This window comes from Trametes versicolor (genome assembly GCF_000271585.1).
Source record: "Trametes versicolor FP-101664 SS1 unplaced genomic scaffold TRAVEscaffold_7, whole genome shotgun sequence".
In the NCBI taxonomy this organism is placed as follows: Eukaryota; Fungi; Basidiomycota; class Agaricomycetes; order Polyporales; family Polyporaceae; genus Trametes; species Trametes versicolor.
Genome location: NW_007360327.1, coordinates 2,075,816 through 2,091,447, shown reverse-complemented (window position 1 = coordinate 2,091,447; position 15,632 = coordinate 2,075,816). Strand labels below are relative to the sequence as shown.

The following is a 15,632-nucleotide window of genomic DNA, read 5'->3' as shown; positions in this document are numbered from 1 at the left end:
TTTTTGAGAAGCTATATTCAAGAATAGGAATGATGTACAGCACACAGACAACTGATAACACAAGCAGAAGAAGGCATCAAACAAGTCTGCAGGGCTGTGAAGAGGGAAGAAGGTCATTACAGATAATGGTATGGTATGTCAATGAGTGGGCTAGGCATATACTGAGACTAGAATGTCCAATAAGCAAAGAATATGATGAGGCAATACTTAACGCGGGATATGGCTCCCAGCATCCCAGTCACGGCGCCGCTGAGGCGACGTGAAGGTCAGCGTGACCGAAGGAGCGTCCTCTTGCTCGTGCATGTGGTGTGCGGTCGACGTGGAGGCGGCCGCCGCAAGCGTGTCAAGAGAGCTGCCCGACGCGGTAGGAGTGAATGTGAATGCAGACAGCGAAGGTGGAGGCGGAATCCCAGAGCGTGGAGTAGATCCCGCAAAGTGTCGGATGGGGGAAGCGTCGAGCTGACGCTCCCTGGCAGGATAGGACCGGGACGGTGATGGGCTATGCATGGAGACGTTGCATGCGGAGGGGATGATGCGGGGGGGAGACATGGGTGGCGGTGGTGGGGAGGAGTACCTTCGTGCATAGGAGCGTGGACGACGTGGACGCGGAGAGCCATCGGTATCCCAGTCATCATGCCGCCGCCGGCCATTCCCGTGTGCAGCCTGCATCATCTCCATCATGTCGAGGCGTGACTGGAGACGGGCAACCTCTGTGGACTGTTGGTGCAGTCGGTCCGTTAACGTGTCGTTGCGAGTGCGAAGGTCGCGGTTGTCGCTGGATAGCCGTTGAAGCTCATCCTGTGCGAACCTGCGAGCATAGCGCGCATCATCACGCGCATTGCGTGCGGCGGGATCCAGGGATGTGGTGACAGCGGACATGAAATCCTGTGCTTGAGCGCGGCGGGAGGATGCAGCCGCACGGGCGGTTGACGCGGTGGCCTGATCCCGGAAGCCCTTCATAACCGGCTGAGCGAACGGCTTGCGAGCGCTCGCAGCAAGCAGCCCGCGCTCCTTCGCGCTTGCACGGACTGGCGGGTCGACGATCTCAACCTCGGAGTTTGATGCCTCATCGTCGACTTCGATGATGCTCTCGTTGACCTCCTCGTTGTTGTCCGCTATGTCCCCGTCATCGAGAACACCGAGGTGAATCTTCTCGTTGATGTGCTCTTCGATTTCCCAGGCACGCTCAACGTTGGCGGGAACGGAGGCGCTGCCCGTTGGCTTCGGTGTGCGCACAAGCTATAAGTGTTGTCAGTTGAGCATACATCACACCCACCCCCTTGTAGCACACTCACTGTATCGTACTTGGTCTTGAGGGGCTTCTGCGTGCGCGGCGGCCGGCCGTTCTCCCGCGCCCAGCTGTTGAAGTCGTCCGTGATGCGCTGCCAAGCGTTCTGCCCAATGGGAAGCTCTACCTCAACGAGGTCGAGCAGGGCATCCATGTCTTCGTCTGTGTAGTTGGAGGCGCCCGGTTGACGACCGTTGTGGCTTTGAGGGAGAGCGGCTGGCGGCCTGACCACCTGCTTGCCCTTGGCCTTCGCACTCAGCCTGGGTGGGGCAGCTTTCGGTTTCGGAGCGACCCGCGGCTTCTTTGCGACCGAGCTTGTCCCGTGCTCAAGGGCACGTTTCTTCCCTTTGTCAGACTTTGACGTCACGGCGGTGGGATTCGGCTGTGCAGGAGCAGGATGATGGGCACCACGGAGCTCGGGACTGCCCTCCCGGGAACTTGATTCAGAGCGCAAGAACGGCGGGTGCACGGGCGCAGATGCACGCGAACCCGACGCAGTGGGGGAGGGGGAGGGTGGACCAGCTGATTGGGTGTGTTGAGAGCCGAAGGAGGGAGGAAAAGTGTGAGAGAAAATGAACGGATGTGGACCCGGTGGGCCCGGTGGGAAACCGGCGTTGAATGACGGGAGGGCTTCGAAAGTAGCTGGCGCCGGCGCCGCAGAAGGGGGAAAGGCCGGGGGGGCACGGTATACAGGCCGTGGACGGGGGGGATGGGATGGGCCCGGGCGAGCTTGCAAATCTGATGCGGAGGGGTGGTCCATTCCGCTGCCGGCGACGACTTCTGTTGCCTGCTGAGAAGTCGGCCCTTCGGAGACATTTGCCTATAATGAGTGTGAGCGAACAATGGAGATGTGCGAGACGAGTATTTTACGTACAGAGCGCGATGGCGAGGGAAGATACCATCGTGCATGTTCGGGAGACCATCTTGGGTACTGATCTTGGTCTTCCGGGCGGTCCATGGCAGATTGGAGTGCAGGAAAGATAGGAAAAAGCGATGAAGGTGAAGCAGAGTAACAGTAACCTCGCCAGGAGGTACGAATATGGTGGTGAAGGAAACAACGATGAAATTGAGGGAGGGACGGCGGGCGTCCCACTCGTTGGCGGTCTCCTCAGATAGCGATCTGAGCGGAGCATGAATTGGCTGCCTTTTTGGGTCAGGAACGACGGTCTGCGGACGCGTTTAGGTCTAGAGAGGGGGTCGGGACCCCCTTCCTAGACGTTCGGCGCCTTCAACATCTACGGCGACGATTATGACCGGCGGAGTACAAATCGGACTCGGCATCTCGGCCGGTAGACTCGATCAACCATTTACGGACGACCGCAAAGCCGCAGAGGCTTATGGAAAGTCATCCATTGACGATGATGTGCCTAGGGTTTGCCTAGGACTACCATTTGCAACCTAAACCCGTAATGAGATGCGAGCGAGTCGGACGTTGCTCTCATATGTCGACGAAACGGCTACCGGCATGTATTTGAAGGAAGTCGACAACGGACGTCATGGGCCGACTTGAGCAACCGGCGCCGGTCCCTGGTCCCTGGTTTCGACCGCACGCCACGGCCGCAAGCATGCGCCACCACGGTTACGCTGCGCATCCCTCCGGGTTACGGTAGAGAAGGCGAAGATGAGTGCGGACGATCTTCGTTGTGCGTGTGACTAACTTCTGCTGCGATCGATGTTGTGCAGCCGACGTCAACCATATCTTCAGAGCCTGACAGTTCAACCCAAGCCGGTCGCACGAAAATACGTTCCAGAATGCAGTATGTACTGGAATGGGAGATTTGACGTTTGGTGAGTGCAAATATCATGTGCTGGAGCAGGCTACGCGCGTGCAGGGTGCTTCTGGATTGAGCCGTGCGTCGGCGTCGGTCTCGGCGCTGGTGTGGAACGGTGTGGGCGTGGGGAACATGGGCCAATCGAGAGTGGCGCAGCTGATGGAAAACAGAGCTGCGAGGCTGAACATAACCCCGCACGCGACATAATTGATGACGGCGGACCTGACGCAACACGCCGCGGCCGCGGACAAACCTGCACACTGCTTGCAGGGGAGGAGGAAAGCAGGTGTTTGCTAGAAGGGGCGCCGAGGACAGAGTAGAATGCGAACTGTGCTGATGGACCTGGCCAGGGGAGGAATTGAATGGGAAAGAGAGAGGAAGGAGAGGAGGAAGCTCGAAAGCAGTGCCCAGATCGGATCTCACTTGGTAGGGCACCTCTTCCGCCATCGTGCGCTCTCCGCGGAATCGCGTATGGCCAGCAAGTGCCCGTCGCTGCACGGCGGAAAGAATGTGAAATCAGAAGAAAGTACATATCAAGCAGCAACGCCGTCCTTCTGCGCACCGCACGACGTCCCACCCCGATCTGTTTACCCACAGCCCACAAGCCTTTCCTCGTCCCGCCGGCATGTCCACTCAGAGCACCCACCGCGCCGGCCTTTTGTCGCCAAATATCCGCCCAGCCCAGACTGAGCCCGCCTCTCCCTTCTTTCCCCCCGTCCTCCATCACCCTCCCCCGCCGCGCTCAGCATGTCCGGGTCCGTCACCGTCCCCAGCCTCGGCATCACCAAGAGCTCCGCCAACCCTGCCGTCCCATTCATTGGCGGCCTCTTGATTGAGGTCTTCGTCGCTTGCGTGTACGTGCCGCTCTGCGCGTAGCCCTCTTGGATGCGAAATTGACCGTCCGCAGGCTGTACGGGGTCACCACCCTCCAGTCGTTCATTTACTTCCAGAAATACCCCAACGATGCCATGTCCTTGAAGCTCCTTGTACGTCTTCCATCTATATCGTCGAGTCCCCTACCGCAAACTTATACTACCCTTGCAGGTCGGTGCCGTTTGGTACGCGTCCCAGTCCTAAAGTCTACCGCTTTCTGTCCCAGGCCTCATGTCCATGTCACATAGGACACTCGAAACGGTGCACACCGGCTTCTGCATGCTCTTCCTCTACGAGTACCTCGTCGAGGGCTTCGGCGACTTTGCCTACTTCCTCCACATCAACTGGTGCGTCCCCCGCCCTCCGCCCCCCGCGCCCTTCGGCTCCGCAGCGCAATGACGACTAACCCAATGTGCGCGTGGCGGTGCAGGGGTATCGGAGTGAGTCTTTGCCGCTGCGCTAAGCGAAATGAACTTGGAACGGACGCTGATCATGATGGCTCGCGCGCCGGCGGCAGGTTACGGTCATTACTAGTGTGAGTGGACGTTTGAGTCGTGTGCGAGTACGAGTGGGTGCTGAGATGGGTGGTGGGTCCAGGCTTGCATTGCGCTTTGTGTACAAGGGTGAGTGCGCTTTCGCGGGGAGCTTGTGTGATAATTTGGCCCATTGAACGGCTAGGTACTACGTGTGGCGAGTTTGGTGCGTCAGCAGCAAATCCTTCGCATGGACGGTAGCCATCGTGAGTATTGTTTAGGTTACTGCTACTGGCAAGTTCTGACAAGCGTATATAGGCTATCCCCGCCGTCGCGCGTGTCGGTAGGTGCCATCTGCGCAAGCATCATTTATCAGCCCACTCACGCCATTTGGCACGGTCGCTTTACAGCATTCGGTGTTGGTATGTTGTGTACGTTTCATGCTACCCGCTCTTTGGCTGACGGACTTCCGCAGGCTCGACGATCCTGAGTTACAAATACGACGACTGGCTCACCTTCCGTGATACGAAGTCTTCCCTCGTACGTCACCCATCGCGCTGCTCTAAACGGAATAATATGCTCACACGATATGTTTTGCACCTGGTGTAGATCACGATCAGCGGTGGCCTCGGTGCCGCTGCGCTCGTGGACGTCCTCGTCGCCGTCACGCTCTCGTATTACCTCAACAAGGGCCGCAGCGCCTGGCACAAGTGCGTCCTCTTACCCGGTATCGTGCTGGATGGCGGCTGACGAAGCGGTTGTTGCGTGTAGGGAGTCGAACAGCAAGATCAACATGATCCTGCTGTACGCTGTCAATACGGGTGCCATCACTGGGTGCGTCGATTATTCCCACAAGAACGTGCTCCTTGGGCGTATAGTGATACTGACATGATGGACTCTGGTGTCGGATAGCACGGCGTCGGTACTCTGCGTGATTCTGGTACGTCTCCCCGCTCGGACGTACGGAGCGTCGACCTAACGACCCACCGCGCAGTTCGCCACCCAGAAACAAAGCCTGACCTTCCTCGGGCTCGTCGAGATCCAGGCTAAGCGTACGCCCTGCCGACTTCTTATCTGCCGCACCCCACGCTGACGCATTCTCCCTGGCGACGCACGCACGCAGTATACTCGAACTCGTTCCTCGGCTCGCTCAACGCGCGCGCGCACATCCGCAACAAGAACAACCCCGGCGCGCAGTACCCGTCCTTTGAGTTCTCCTCAGGCAACGGCTTCCGTGCCGCGGGCCCGCCGCAGTCCCAGGTCCCCGTCGTACGTCTCCTTCCTGTTCGTCCGTTCTGAGTACGGGCTGAGTTGACGGCAGATCCGCACGCAGCCGAAGGTGGAGGTCTACCAGCAGACGATCGTGCACGACGACCACGGGCTGCGGAACGATGTGAGTGCTTGTGCTGTTTTCCGTGTGTGCGCCGCAGCGGACTCGGAGGGCTGACGCATGGTGCTGCTTGGCAGAGCGACCTCGACATGAAGACGATCAAGGGCGGCGAGCTCGTCTGAGGCACGCCCGAGCCCCAAAACCTCGTGCGGCCGCCGTGCGGCCGGCGCGGACACGGAATTGGACGCCGGCGTTGTGGCGTCGCGCGCGCAGCTTCCAGTAGACTGCTCCTTCTGGAGCCCCCCCTGGTCGTGTGGGCGAAGGCTTGGCATGCGGATTTGTGGATTTCTTCCTTCGTTCGCGTGTAGATGTTAGAGTTTAGGCTATGCACTAGATGCAGCCGCAGCCCCGTCGCTCGTTTAGAACATAGAATGTTGCCATCGATTCACCTTGTAGCGTACATATTTTCGCGTACACTCGTTGTACGTCATTACTGTTTGTCTGTTGTAGAGCGGTGGATTGTGGATGGAGTCGGCGTGTCCGGTGGTTATAATGTTAGACTGTTTCGGTGGAAGCACTCCAGTGTTTGGACCCGCGTGCAGGATGGCCCAGGAACGTTCGACGACCTAGAGTGATGTCTGCTCTCTGTACAAACACCCGAAATACTCTCTAATCAGCTTCTCACACAACAGCACGCCATGATATTTCCGAAAGGACTTCGGCGGGACGCACGAGTATATTTAACATCGGGGAACACAGGGGAGGGTGTACAGGCTCAAGCGCACTCGGCGGCGACAGCGGCTACGTCTACAAGAAAAACAGAACCAGGATCCATCCGCTACCCAAGAGCGTCGCGCCAGTACTATTACAAAGATTACTATGTACGAGGGGAGAGGTATGTGTCGGAGCCAGTCCAATAGTGTGCGGCACCCACTGTCTGGGACGGATGATGAAATTGAACAGGAGGAATGGGACAGGTCCTTCGGTGAGCCATTATGATGGGAAGTTGAAGGAGCCACCGCCGTTGGGCAATGAGGACCCGACGTGCTGCTCGGCGCGCGGTGGCGGGTACGCGAGAGGGTCGGGGCTGAGCTGTCCTTGGGGGTAGGAGGCGCGGCTGGAGTGGCCGGAATGGCTGGACGAAGGGAGCATCTGCTGCTGGCCGTGCCCATACGATTGCTGGGGCCAGGCTGAGGCGCCTCCTCCGTAGCGAGCACCAGCGTCATGCATATATGCGAGGGACTCGGCGGCCGTCTGAACAGCGTTGCCCGCGGAAGAGTGGTAGCCGTTTGTCGTGGATGAACTTGGCCAGCGTGCAGCTGACATCGTCCCAGCCGCTTCGTGGGAGGTATTGTAGGACGGGATCGAGGAAGTGGTCGGGTTCTTTTTGATGAACAGGTCAGGGCGTTTCGTTACTCGTACGTCCAGCAAACACTGACCTGATAGAGGGAGGCAGAGGGAATACGATTGCTGGCGTATACCCCGCCGTTGTGGGCGAACTGGGGAACAAAGTGTGTAGACTGCATGCGCCCAGTCAAGGGGTCAGTAGTTGGAGGGTACCCAGTGCCATTGTTCCACGAAGAAGACGGCGCAACGCTGGGAAGGGTGCTACGCGATGAGCCTCCGCGCGGGTCCGCCTGATAGTGCGAGAAGGATAGCCCATTATTAGGATACGACGAACGTGAGTAGGAGGCAGCTCCCACATGGTTCGCGTTGTAATGCTGCTGGGAGTATCCGGACCCGTTCTCCACCGGAGAACGATGTCCATACCGCGGATCGGTAGTCTGCACGTAGGGGTCGATGCCGATTGTCTTGTGCGCGGCCGCAGCGTGGCCAGACTGCGGCCACCCGTATGACGCCTGGGACTGAGAGGAGTAGCCTTGTGATGGGTGGCTACCGTATGCGCCGCCGTTCATCGCGCGTTGACGACAGTGAGTGCAGAAGAACTGCTGGTCTTCCCAGTTTCGTCGCGGCCGACCAGACCGTTGATCATTGAGGTCGTGACACGGGATGTGCTGCCATCTGTTGCATTTGCCGCACGATACCATAGCCATCCCGTCATCCTGTGCAGATGTAAACATGAGTAGAACATTAGGAAGCTTGTGCACATACCACGTTGACACCCTTCTTGTGGCAGACCTCACAGTCCAGTATCCAGTCGGGCGAGCGAACGCCGTTCGGGGTCACGACACGACTTGGCTGTAGAGAAGAGGACGCGTGTGTGCCGTTGACCGTTGGCGTGGCTGTTGATCTTGCCACGGAGGTTTCGACATCTCTGCTCTCCGCGCTAATGGTTTGTGAATAACAAGTTCTTCATAGGACTGCATGAGGACATACCGTTCAGCGCGCTCAGCCTTCGCTTTCATCCGAGCTTCACGGTCATCACGTTCCTTGCGACGCTGGTCGCGTGCGCGTTCGCGCTTAGCACGCTCGGCCTCTTCCTTCTTCAGCCGTGTCTCCTGCCGCTTGGCACGCGCCATCTTCTCTTCCTCCTCTGCACGCTTCTTCGCGGCCATCCGCTGCTCCTCTTTCTCGCTCTCTTTGACAGCAATGCGGGACGAGCGTTTGCGGTGGACGACTGCTTCTTCTATGCGCCGCCTCTTCTCTTGCTCCTGCAATTGCAATTGCATGTCAGACGTCATGATGGAGCACAACAAGAAGACCACCGTACCCTGAGCTCGGCCGTGACATAGGGCACGACGTTTTGAGTGAGCACCTTGTAAAGCGCCTTCTCGAGGTAGTGCGTGGCGTTCGCGAACGGGTCGGCAACGTGCTCCCATTCTGGCAACGTCACCGCGATCTGCGAACGCAACATTAAGCATCATGTCAATGATCGTGCAGCAGATCAGGCACTTACGGCTTCCCACTCGACAAAATCGGCCGGCAGAGGAGGCGCAGAGGGCTCATCCTCGTGGATCTCTTCGGGTTCCGGCTGAGCCTCTTCCTTGGGCGCAGGCTTCTCAGCGCGCGACCGCGCTTTCCGATTTTGCCTCACGGACTTCCTGCCGCCAAAGCTCTTGCGGCCCCGGGTGCCCCGGGTGCTGCGCTTCTTCGCGGGGGGCTCTTCAGGGTCATCGGGATCGGCCATTGGCGTGTCGTCATGATCCTCCGAAAGATCCGTCAATTCGCTCACGGTGTCGCTCTCGAGACCTGTTTTGTGCGCAGGCCCCTCCGCATCGCCGTCTGCACCACCCTCTGGCTCTGCATCACCCTCTCCGTCCGCAGCCGCTGCACCATCCACCTTGGCCATGTCTGCATCGCCGGCGGCATCAGCGTCGGCATCGTCATCTCCGGCTGCATCCTCTTGCTCATCCTGCTCTTCATCCTCTGTGGCCACCGGAGCTCTCGCCTTCCCTTTCGCGCGAGTACGAGTACTGGTCCGCCGAGAGGGAGACTCGTTCTCCAACCACTCATCGGGCACCTGCTGCCACTCCTCATCCTCGTCTTCATCCTCCTCCGTTGCTCCGCGCGTTGAACGCCGTAAGCGTGTGCTGACTCGTGTTCCAAGGGCACGCTTCGCGGGGCTCGAAGGGTTCCTGCGGGACGTGCGAGGACTGGTGTTAGCCTTAGCCTTCACAGAGGCGAGCCGGGCGGTCTGGCGCTGGAACTCGGCGAGCTCCTTTGCCTGCATGTCGAGCTTCTTGTTGGCCTGGACTTTGGCGGCGCGCGTGCTCTTGCCAGGAGAGCTGAGCTCTGCGGCGGCGGGGGAAGAGGCTCGAGTGCGGCGGGTTGCGCGAGTCGCACGCCCGTTGGCTTGTGACTTTGCAGATGGCTGGGGTTTGGTCTGTGTGCGGGTCCGCTTGGAGCGGGCGGGGGGCTCGTCCTCATCGTCTGAAGAGGATTCAGCGGCTTTACTAGTGGAAGCCTTCGTAGCGGCTTTCTTGACGGTTGCGGCCGGTCTTTTGCGCTTCAGGTTGCGACTCCGGGGAGGCTTAGGAGGGGCGCGCTGGATCCACAGCCTGTCCGCTGAAGAGGAAGATGGGATTTATGAGCTGCAGGTACGATTAGAGCGTGATGACACGTACGTCCGATGAGCCAGTACGCGTTGGTCTTCGCGTCGTACCCAATAGGCTCTATTCGCTGTAAAGTGTCATGAAGCAATAAGAGCCTGCAAAACGAGCGTGGTTTGTAGGAGCTTACCCAGTTGGCCAGGTCGTCATCATCCTTCATCATCTGTCTGACCTTGTACGGGTTCTGGAACTGCCAGTCTGTCAGGAGATGGAGCGAATCCAGCTTTGTGAGCATAGGGAGGTCAAGCCAGTCTCTGCTCTCTTCCTGCTCCTCTGACTTTGGGCGTTCTTCGGGTTCGCTTTGGGCGGGCACTTTGCTGTCCTCTTCTTGCTCCAATTTAGGATCGGTGGAAGACTCGCCGTTGAGCTTTATCTGGGAGCTCTCGGCGGGTTCACTGTCGGCCTTCACATCGCCAGCAGAGGCTTCTGCGGCTTGTTGTGGTTTCGATTCGGTGGGGGCGTCGTCCTTGACGTCTTCGTCCTCATCCTCCGAAGGAGCGATGGACGACTCGCGAGAGGGTACTTTGGGCTCAGGGCCTATGGGGTTGAGCTCGGGGGCACGACGGAGGTACTGTCTGCGGAGGGCGGTCTGCCAGTTGTCAATGCTAGGGGGGATTGGTAAGTAAGCGCTGAATGCGATGGAGGGTTACTGACTTGATCTTGCGGTCCTGGGAGAGGGTATAGAGGAGTCTCTGCATGATGCGGGGGAGATATATGTTGGTGCCGCGGGCGAGGTCGTCCTCGACATCCTGTGTGGCGAGGAGCGCGTCAGAAGGTGCGGGAAGAGATGGTACGAGGAACGGATATGAAATGACGCGTGAAACACGCTCAAGGGGACCGCGAAGGGGCACTGACCGGTAGGAAGACATCGGGCATGGCGAGGAGCGGGGCGAAGGTGTAGAAGAACTGGGAGAAGTTGGCCCACTTCCAATGCTGGCGGAGGGTGTGGAGATTGGCGGCCCATTGCGGGTCGGATTCGGCAAGGATGGCGACGTCGCGCGGGGGAGGGCGGAGGGGCGCGGGGGGCGCGGGCGTGGCGGGTGTCGTGGTGCGAGGAGGCATCGGAGGCGCAGGCGTCCGACCTTTTTAAAGCAAGCCGGAGATCAAGTACGGCGACACCGATCGCGAGAGCAGGCGAGGGGGGCCCCGGGCCTGAGGAGGCGCAGTGAAGAGCAAAGCGAGCGCGAGAGGCTGCGCTGTGGAGGAGAGGGAGCGGGACGGGGTTGATGAGGGCGGCGCTGTGCGGGGTCGGGGCACTCGTCGTCGCACACAACGCCCGCTTGTTTGGCCACACCAAACATCCGCTTTTGGCCATTTCCATGCATTACATACACAGTAACCTCTTATCAAAAATAATCATGAATCCCCCGCGCCCTCTTTCCTGACTTTCTTCTTCAGTCGTGCGCGGGCAGACTTGCTCAGCTTCCGCACGGCGGGCTCCTGGTATCTGTTTCAAGAATAAGGACACGGCTGTCGGAGGAAAGAGTAAGGAAACGTACGTCGCGCCTCTTCCGACAAGCTCTGGGATTTCCTTCCGGCAGAGGGTCACTCGCATGAACGCAATCTTCTTCTGCTTCGCGCTGCGGACTCTCGTCAGTGCAGCGCCGGCGGCGAGAATATTCGGAGCACGTACTGGTTCCGCCCTTGCAGCGCGAGTGCTAGCGCCTCTATCCGCTCCTGCTCCTCGTCGCCCGCACGTTCCACATACCCCGCCTCCTCTAGGTCCCCGATCTCATTGTATTGGTGCAGCCCGGACAGGCTTCCTGCTTCCGCCAGCGCAGGGTCCAGCGTCTTCAGGTACTCGCGCTTGATAATCTCCACCACAGTCACAAGCCGAGGTATAGTCGCTAGTGAAGTGTGCAATCCTTCCGGCTTCCCTTTCCTTTCGCCCCCCGCCGGGGCAGCTTCTGTAGCGGGTTCGGTGGCAGCAGGTTGGTCCGATTGCGCGGGTGCCTTTCCCTTGGCTGCGGGTAAGGTGTGTAGGACCAGCGGTTTACTCTCGTATTTCTGTATTGCCAGACGGTGAACCTGAGATACGAAAACGCGCGAATGCGTCGCCACGGACCTGAAGATGATCTAGCGCAAAGGTCACCCAGCTGGTAATTTTGCCATGATTCGTGATTCGCATTTCATGAGGTGTTGATGGACCAGCTTCTGCATTCGCCATTGCAGCCATAATGCCGTTTTTGATGTGTGGTAGTGTGTGTCCCAGCGGCGCAGGGAAGGTGGGACGGATGAGAGTGAATGGAGAAGGCAAGTCGCGTGCGGCGCACGGCGCGTCGACGCGTCTGTGGCTGAGCCACGCGCCAAGACATCGTCAAAATTAGCTTGATATTCGCGACTGTACATGTCATAATCCTCTATGAATACACTGCCAAGGGGCTTCCAGCTATGTTACATCGATATCGCGACGAACTGCTACTGCACTACCGAATGCACTCATACATCTTGAACTGTGGTGAAACAAACGGGAATGGCTCTTCGTACGCCTTCAGTCTCCTCCTGTGAAAGAGTCGCGCAATATGAGTATAGTGAACGTGCAACAAACCAACGAGACACGCACTCGAGAGGACCAAGGACTTTGACGCCGCGGACGTGGGTGTCCTTGCCGTTCATGTGGTTGTTCATTATGTGAATTTGAATGACATAGACGTCGATAGGTTTGCTAAAGTCGCGTAATCCGGTCAATGGGTGTATACGAAGAAAGCGGCGAGAGTTAGGCACGCACTAGCCTTCGCCATCCTCGCTCGGCTCCATGCAAATGTCAAACGTGACCCAACCGTCGGGCTTCTCCAACGAGATTATCCGCAGGTCCTGGATGTCCACGGGCCCAGTACCTGCTCGCACGCAAATGTTTGCAGGCGTGTAAGAGTCGTCCAAGGGGTAGCTAAGGTGAATGGATAGTTTCTGGGAAACCGCAAATGCGTTAGTGTACCACGCACAACTCGGCAAGAAGCCTACACACGCACCTGCACGGCGACCTTCCGCGGAAACTCGATCGTGACAAAGTGCGGCTGCGGCCCGTCCGAGCTAGAGCTGCTGCGTGAGCATGAGCGTCGGGGGGCGCGAGCGGGCGAGTCGCAAGCAGGAGAGAGACGTACTGCCAGAATGTCTCCGGGTCATCGTCCGTGAGGCACTCCGGGCCAAATCCGAACTTGAAAGAAGAGACGGACCACTTCGCGAGTCCTCCGATGTCCGGGTACGCAAGCTTTGGAGGAGTCTTGCCTGGAGGCCGGGCGAAGGAGCGGGACTGAGAAGAATGGCGGGTGGCTAAACGCGACAATGGGTGCTCACCGGGGTAGATGATGGGCGCGCCCTCTGAGCCGGGCGGGAGTGCGCCGATGGCTACGGGTTGCGCGAGTCGCCGGCGGGCGGCGACTGCTACTGTGGGCATGGGCGCGACGGCACTTACGCTCGTCATGTTTGTGATATTGGGCGCGGATGCGAAGTCTCAGGTTCGTTGAGGGAACTAGATCGAGGACGGCTGCAGCAGAGCGTGCTTGAACTTCTGAGTACAGTGATAACAGATAACACGCGCAGAGTGTTCGGTGGTGGGGAGTGCAGAGGAGATTGAGGTCAAGGTGGAGGTCAAAGGGGGAGACGGGGAGAAGCGATCGGGCCGTTGGCGCGCGGACGAGCATGATCGCGTAGATCTCAGACCCGGATCTCTCTCCAGACTCGGGCGTCGGCCGTCTTTCTTTCTTGCCATGTACACCTCGTTGTAATTTGCCTGAGCGCACCTGTAAACATACTTTTGTAACAGCACCCATGGCCTACGTTGAACCCCAGCCAGAACTCCCTCTAGGAGACTATCGTCGGTATGGCCGGCAGATGATCCTCGACCGGTTCGGCCTCGAAGGTCCGTTCATTCTATTTCACCACGAGAATGGCCGATCTTATATACGCATAGGACAGCTTAAGCTGCAGAAAGCTTCTGTGGTTGTCGTCGGAGCGGGCGGACTGGGATGTCCAGCGCTACAGTACCTCGCTGCCGCAGGCGTCGGTGAGTCCTTAATCGAGGATTATACTCGTCGACGGGGATACTGACGAGAGTCACTGGTTTGATAGGAACCATTGGCGTGATTGACCACGACGTTGTCGAGATCTCCAACCTCCATCGCCAGGTACTGCACACAGAGGAAAGAGTCGGCATGGCCAAGGTGCTCTCCGCTGCCGAGGCCGTTCAACAGTACATCCTCTCCTGCGTCTCTCTTGCACACAATGAGGTACTGATGAGTTTTCCAGCCTGAATTCACGCGTTCAAGTGAATCCGATCACTGCTGCACTCACGCCCTCGAATGCGCTTGAGCTTCTTGCCCCGTATGACCTCATTCTCGACTGCACCGACAACTTCCCCGTCCGCTACCTGCTCTCCGACACCGCCGTTCGGCTGGGCAAGCCACTCGTCAGTGGTGCCGCGCTCCAGTGGGAAGGCCAACTCTGCACATACAACCTCCCCCTGAAGGGCGAGCAGGAGGGGAAGAGAGGGCCGTGTTACAGGTGCCTCTTCTCGAAGCCGCCGGCACCAGAGACGTCCGGGACGTGTGAGGGTATGGGTGTGCTGGGCGTCGTAACGGGAATTATAGGGAATTTGCAGGCTTTGGAGGCGATCAAGATCTTGACGGGCTTGCATGGTACGGTGGGGACCTGAGATGACCATGTTTCACGGGTTAGCTGACGCCGTGCATATGTAGACGGCAAGCCTTCATTGCTGATGTTCTCTGCCCTGGGCATGCCACCGTTTCGCAGTGTGAAGCTGCGCGCGCGGAAGGCGTCGTGCGCGGGGTGTGGGAATGAGGGCGAGAGGGTCGGGAACATTGAGGAGACGGACTATGTCGCGTTTTGTGGCGGAGGGCGTCCGGATTGGCTGTCGCGCGGATTGGCGGAGGGAGACTCGCAGAGCCGGATTCGTGCGAAGGTACGCGGCGCTGTTCGTGCAAGGTTTGCGCATGTAGTGTTGACAGATATCGGTCGCGCAGGAGTTCAAGCATGTCCTGGACGCGTCAGAGCGACCGGTCCGTATTGTGGACGTGCGCCCACGAACAGAGTTTGGTGTTTGTCACTTACCGGGGTCGATCAGTACGTCGTTCCCGCGTACTTGCTCCATGATTTCTTACACCATGGACGCGCAGACGTACCCATCAACGAGCTCGTCGCCAATCCAGAGGCGTCCATGGGGGAGCTTGGCGATGCGAAGGGCGAAGCGGACGTGTACGTGATATGCAGGTTGGGGAACGACTCGCAGATGGCAGTGGACGCACTGAGGAACGCAGGCAGGGCGGGGCTGGTGAAGGACCTGGTAGGGGGGCTGAGGGCGTGGTCGCTGGATGTCGACAATAACTTTCCCATATACTAGACTTCCACTCGAGGCGACTGTCAGCCATGGCCTCCTTCGGCGAGACATTGTCTATTAGGTGCTATACTATGTGTGAGCTGAGCCGCGTGGACATGGGGTGATGCCAGGCGCGTGGGTCTATAGAGATGATTGCTGTTCCAACGATGCCTGCTGGTCCAACCGCTCCTTCCGGAGACGCGAAACATAGGCTGCATTGACAATGTCGTCTGGGAAGGCATGTCGGTCAGCCGTGGCGCGGCAGGGATGAGATGAAATGACGCACATGCACTGAGATATTGCTGCATGCAGTTCGAGAGGCATTTCTACGCATGCCGTTGGTACGTGGACGGCCGACGGGGCAAGTGAGAGCTACTCACCTCGTCTGAGCCGGAGAGCGCGCCGCCGGGCTTCGTGATGCACTTCGTGAAGCACTTTTTCGGTGAGTTTCTGGTGGCAGTCGGATGTGGGTATATCACATGGCGGTGAGCAAGTATTGCAAGGCGTACGTTCATGATTTCCNGTCACGTTCTGTAATGCGAGCTGATTTTGAA

The 15,632-nt window shown here is 58.6% G+C and overlaps 7 protein-coding genes across 7 annotated transcripts; 2 read left to right on the top strand and 5 right to left on the bottom strand.

Moving 5' to 3' along the window:
• Nucleotides 1-207: 207 nt before the first annotated feature.
• On the bottom strand, nt 208-2,246 carry TRAVEDRAFT_48856 (uncharacterized protein; the record flags this gene model as incomplete). Its single annotated transcript, XM_008041180.1, has 3 exons — nt 208-1,239; nt 1,296-2,108; nt 2,163-2,246. The coding sequence occupies 3 exons, from the start codon at nt 2,244-2,246 to the stop codon at nt 208-210; spliced, it is 1,929 nt and encodes a 642-aa protein (XP_008039371.1).
• Nucleotides 2,247-3,807: 1,561 nt separating this feature from the next.
• On the top strand, nt 3,808-6,306 carry TRAVEDRAFT_65481 (uncharacterized protein; the record flags this gene model as incomplete). Its single annotated transcript, XM_008041669.1, has 18 exons — nt 3,808-3,914; nt 3,968-4,046; nt 4,105-4,118; nt 4,182-4,280; nt 4,364-4,373; nt 4,451-4,468; nt 4,531-4,556; nt 4,612-4,672; nt 4,725-4,749; nt 4,817-4,828; nt 4,882-4,946; nt 5,016-5,116; nt 5,178-5,240; nt 5,319-5,346; nt 5,401-5,458; nt 5,530-5,675; nt 5,728-5,799; nt 5,874-6,306. The coding sequence occupies 18 exons, from the start codon at nt 3,808-3,810 to the stop codon at nt 5,916-5,918; spliced, it is 1,029 nt and encodes a 342-aa protein (XP_008039860.1). The 3' UTR covers nt 5,919-6,306.
• A 178-nt stretch (nt 6,307-6,484) lies between these two features.
• On the bottom strand, nt 6,485-10,808 carry TRAVEDRAFT_59360 (uncharacterized protein; the record flags this gene model as incomplete). Its single annotated transcript, XM_008041668.1, has 10 exons — nt 6,485-7,119; nt 7,176-7,799; nt 7,849-8,023; nt 8,074-8,348; nt 8,408-8,536; nt 8,594-9,702; nt 9,762-9,816; nt 9,877-10,351; nt 10,401-10,495; nt 10,602-10,808. 10 exons carry the CDS (start codon nt 10,806-10,808, stop codon nt 6,730-6,732), a joined length of 3,534 nt encoding a protein of 1,177 aa, XP_008039859.1. The 3' UTR covers nt 6,485-6,729.
• Nucleotides 10,809-11,102: 294 nt separating this feature from the next.
• Nucleotides 11,103-11,913, bottom strand: TRAVEDRAFT_126495 (uncharacterized protein; the record flags this gene model as incomplete). Its single annotated transcript, XM_008041667.1, has 4 exons — nt 11,103-11,193; nt 11,246-11,326; nt 11,380-11,753; nt 11,812-11,913. The coding sequence occupies 4 exons, from the start codon at nt 11,911-11,913 to the stop codon at nt 11,103-11,105; spliced, it is 648 nt and encodes a 215-aa protein (XP_008039858.1).
• Nucleotides 11,914-12,073: 160 nt separating this feature from the next.
• Nucleotides 12,074-13,289, bottom strand: TRAVEDRAFT_29763 (anaphase-promoting complex subunit 10). Its single transcript, XM_008040979.1, has 6 exons — nt 13,041-13,289; nt 12,848-12,971; nt 12,716-12,785; nt 12,475-12,653; nt 12,310-12,411; nt 12,074-12,248 (listed from the first exon to the last, which is right to left on the bottom strand). Exons 1-6 carry the CDS (start codon nt 13,165-13,167, stop codon nt 12,173-12,175), a joined length of 678 nt encoding a protein of 225 aa, XP_008039170.1. The 5' UTR covers nt 13,168-13,289; the 3' UTR covers nt 12,074-12,172.
• A 225-nt stretch (nt 13,290-13,514) lies between these two features.
• On the top strand, nt 13,515-15,102 carry TRAVEDRAFT_126509 (uncharacterized protein; the record flags this gene model as incomplete). Its single annotated transcript, XM_008041666.1, has 7 exons — nt 13,515-13,605; nt 13,657-13,749; nt 13,815-13,935; nt 13,992-14,380; nt 14,441-14,664; nt 14,726-14,825; nt 14,879-15,102. 7 exons carry the CDS (start codon nt 13,515-13,517, stop codon nt 15,100-15,102), a joined length of 1,242 nt encoding a protein of 413 aa, XP_008039857.1.
• Nucleotides 15,103-15,219: 117 nt separating this feature from the next.
• TRAVEDRAFT_48851 (uncharacterized protein) lies at nt 15,220-15,593 on the bottom strand (the record flags this gene model as incomplete). The annotated part of the gene is made up of 3 exons (XM_008041179.1): nt 15,220-15,308; nt 15,365-15,404; nt 15,459-15,593. The coding sequence occupies 3 exons, from the start codon at nt 15,591-15,593 to the stop codon at nt 15,220-15,222; spliced, it is 264 nt and encodes an 87-aa protein (XP_008039370.1).
• Between the last annotated feature and the right edge of the window lie 39 nt (nt 15,594-15,632).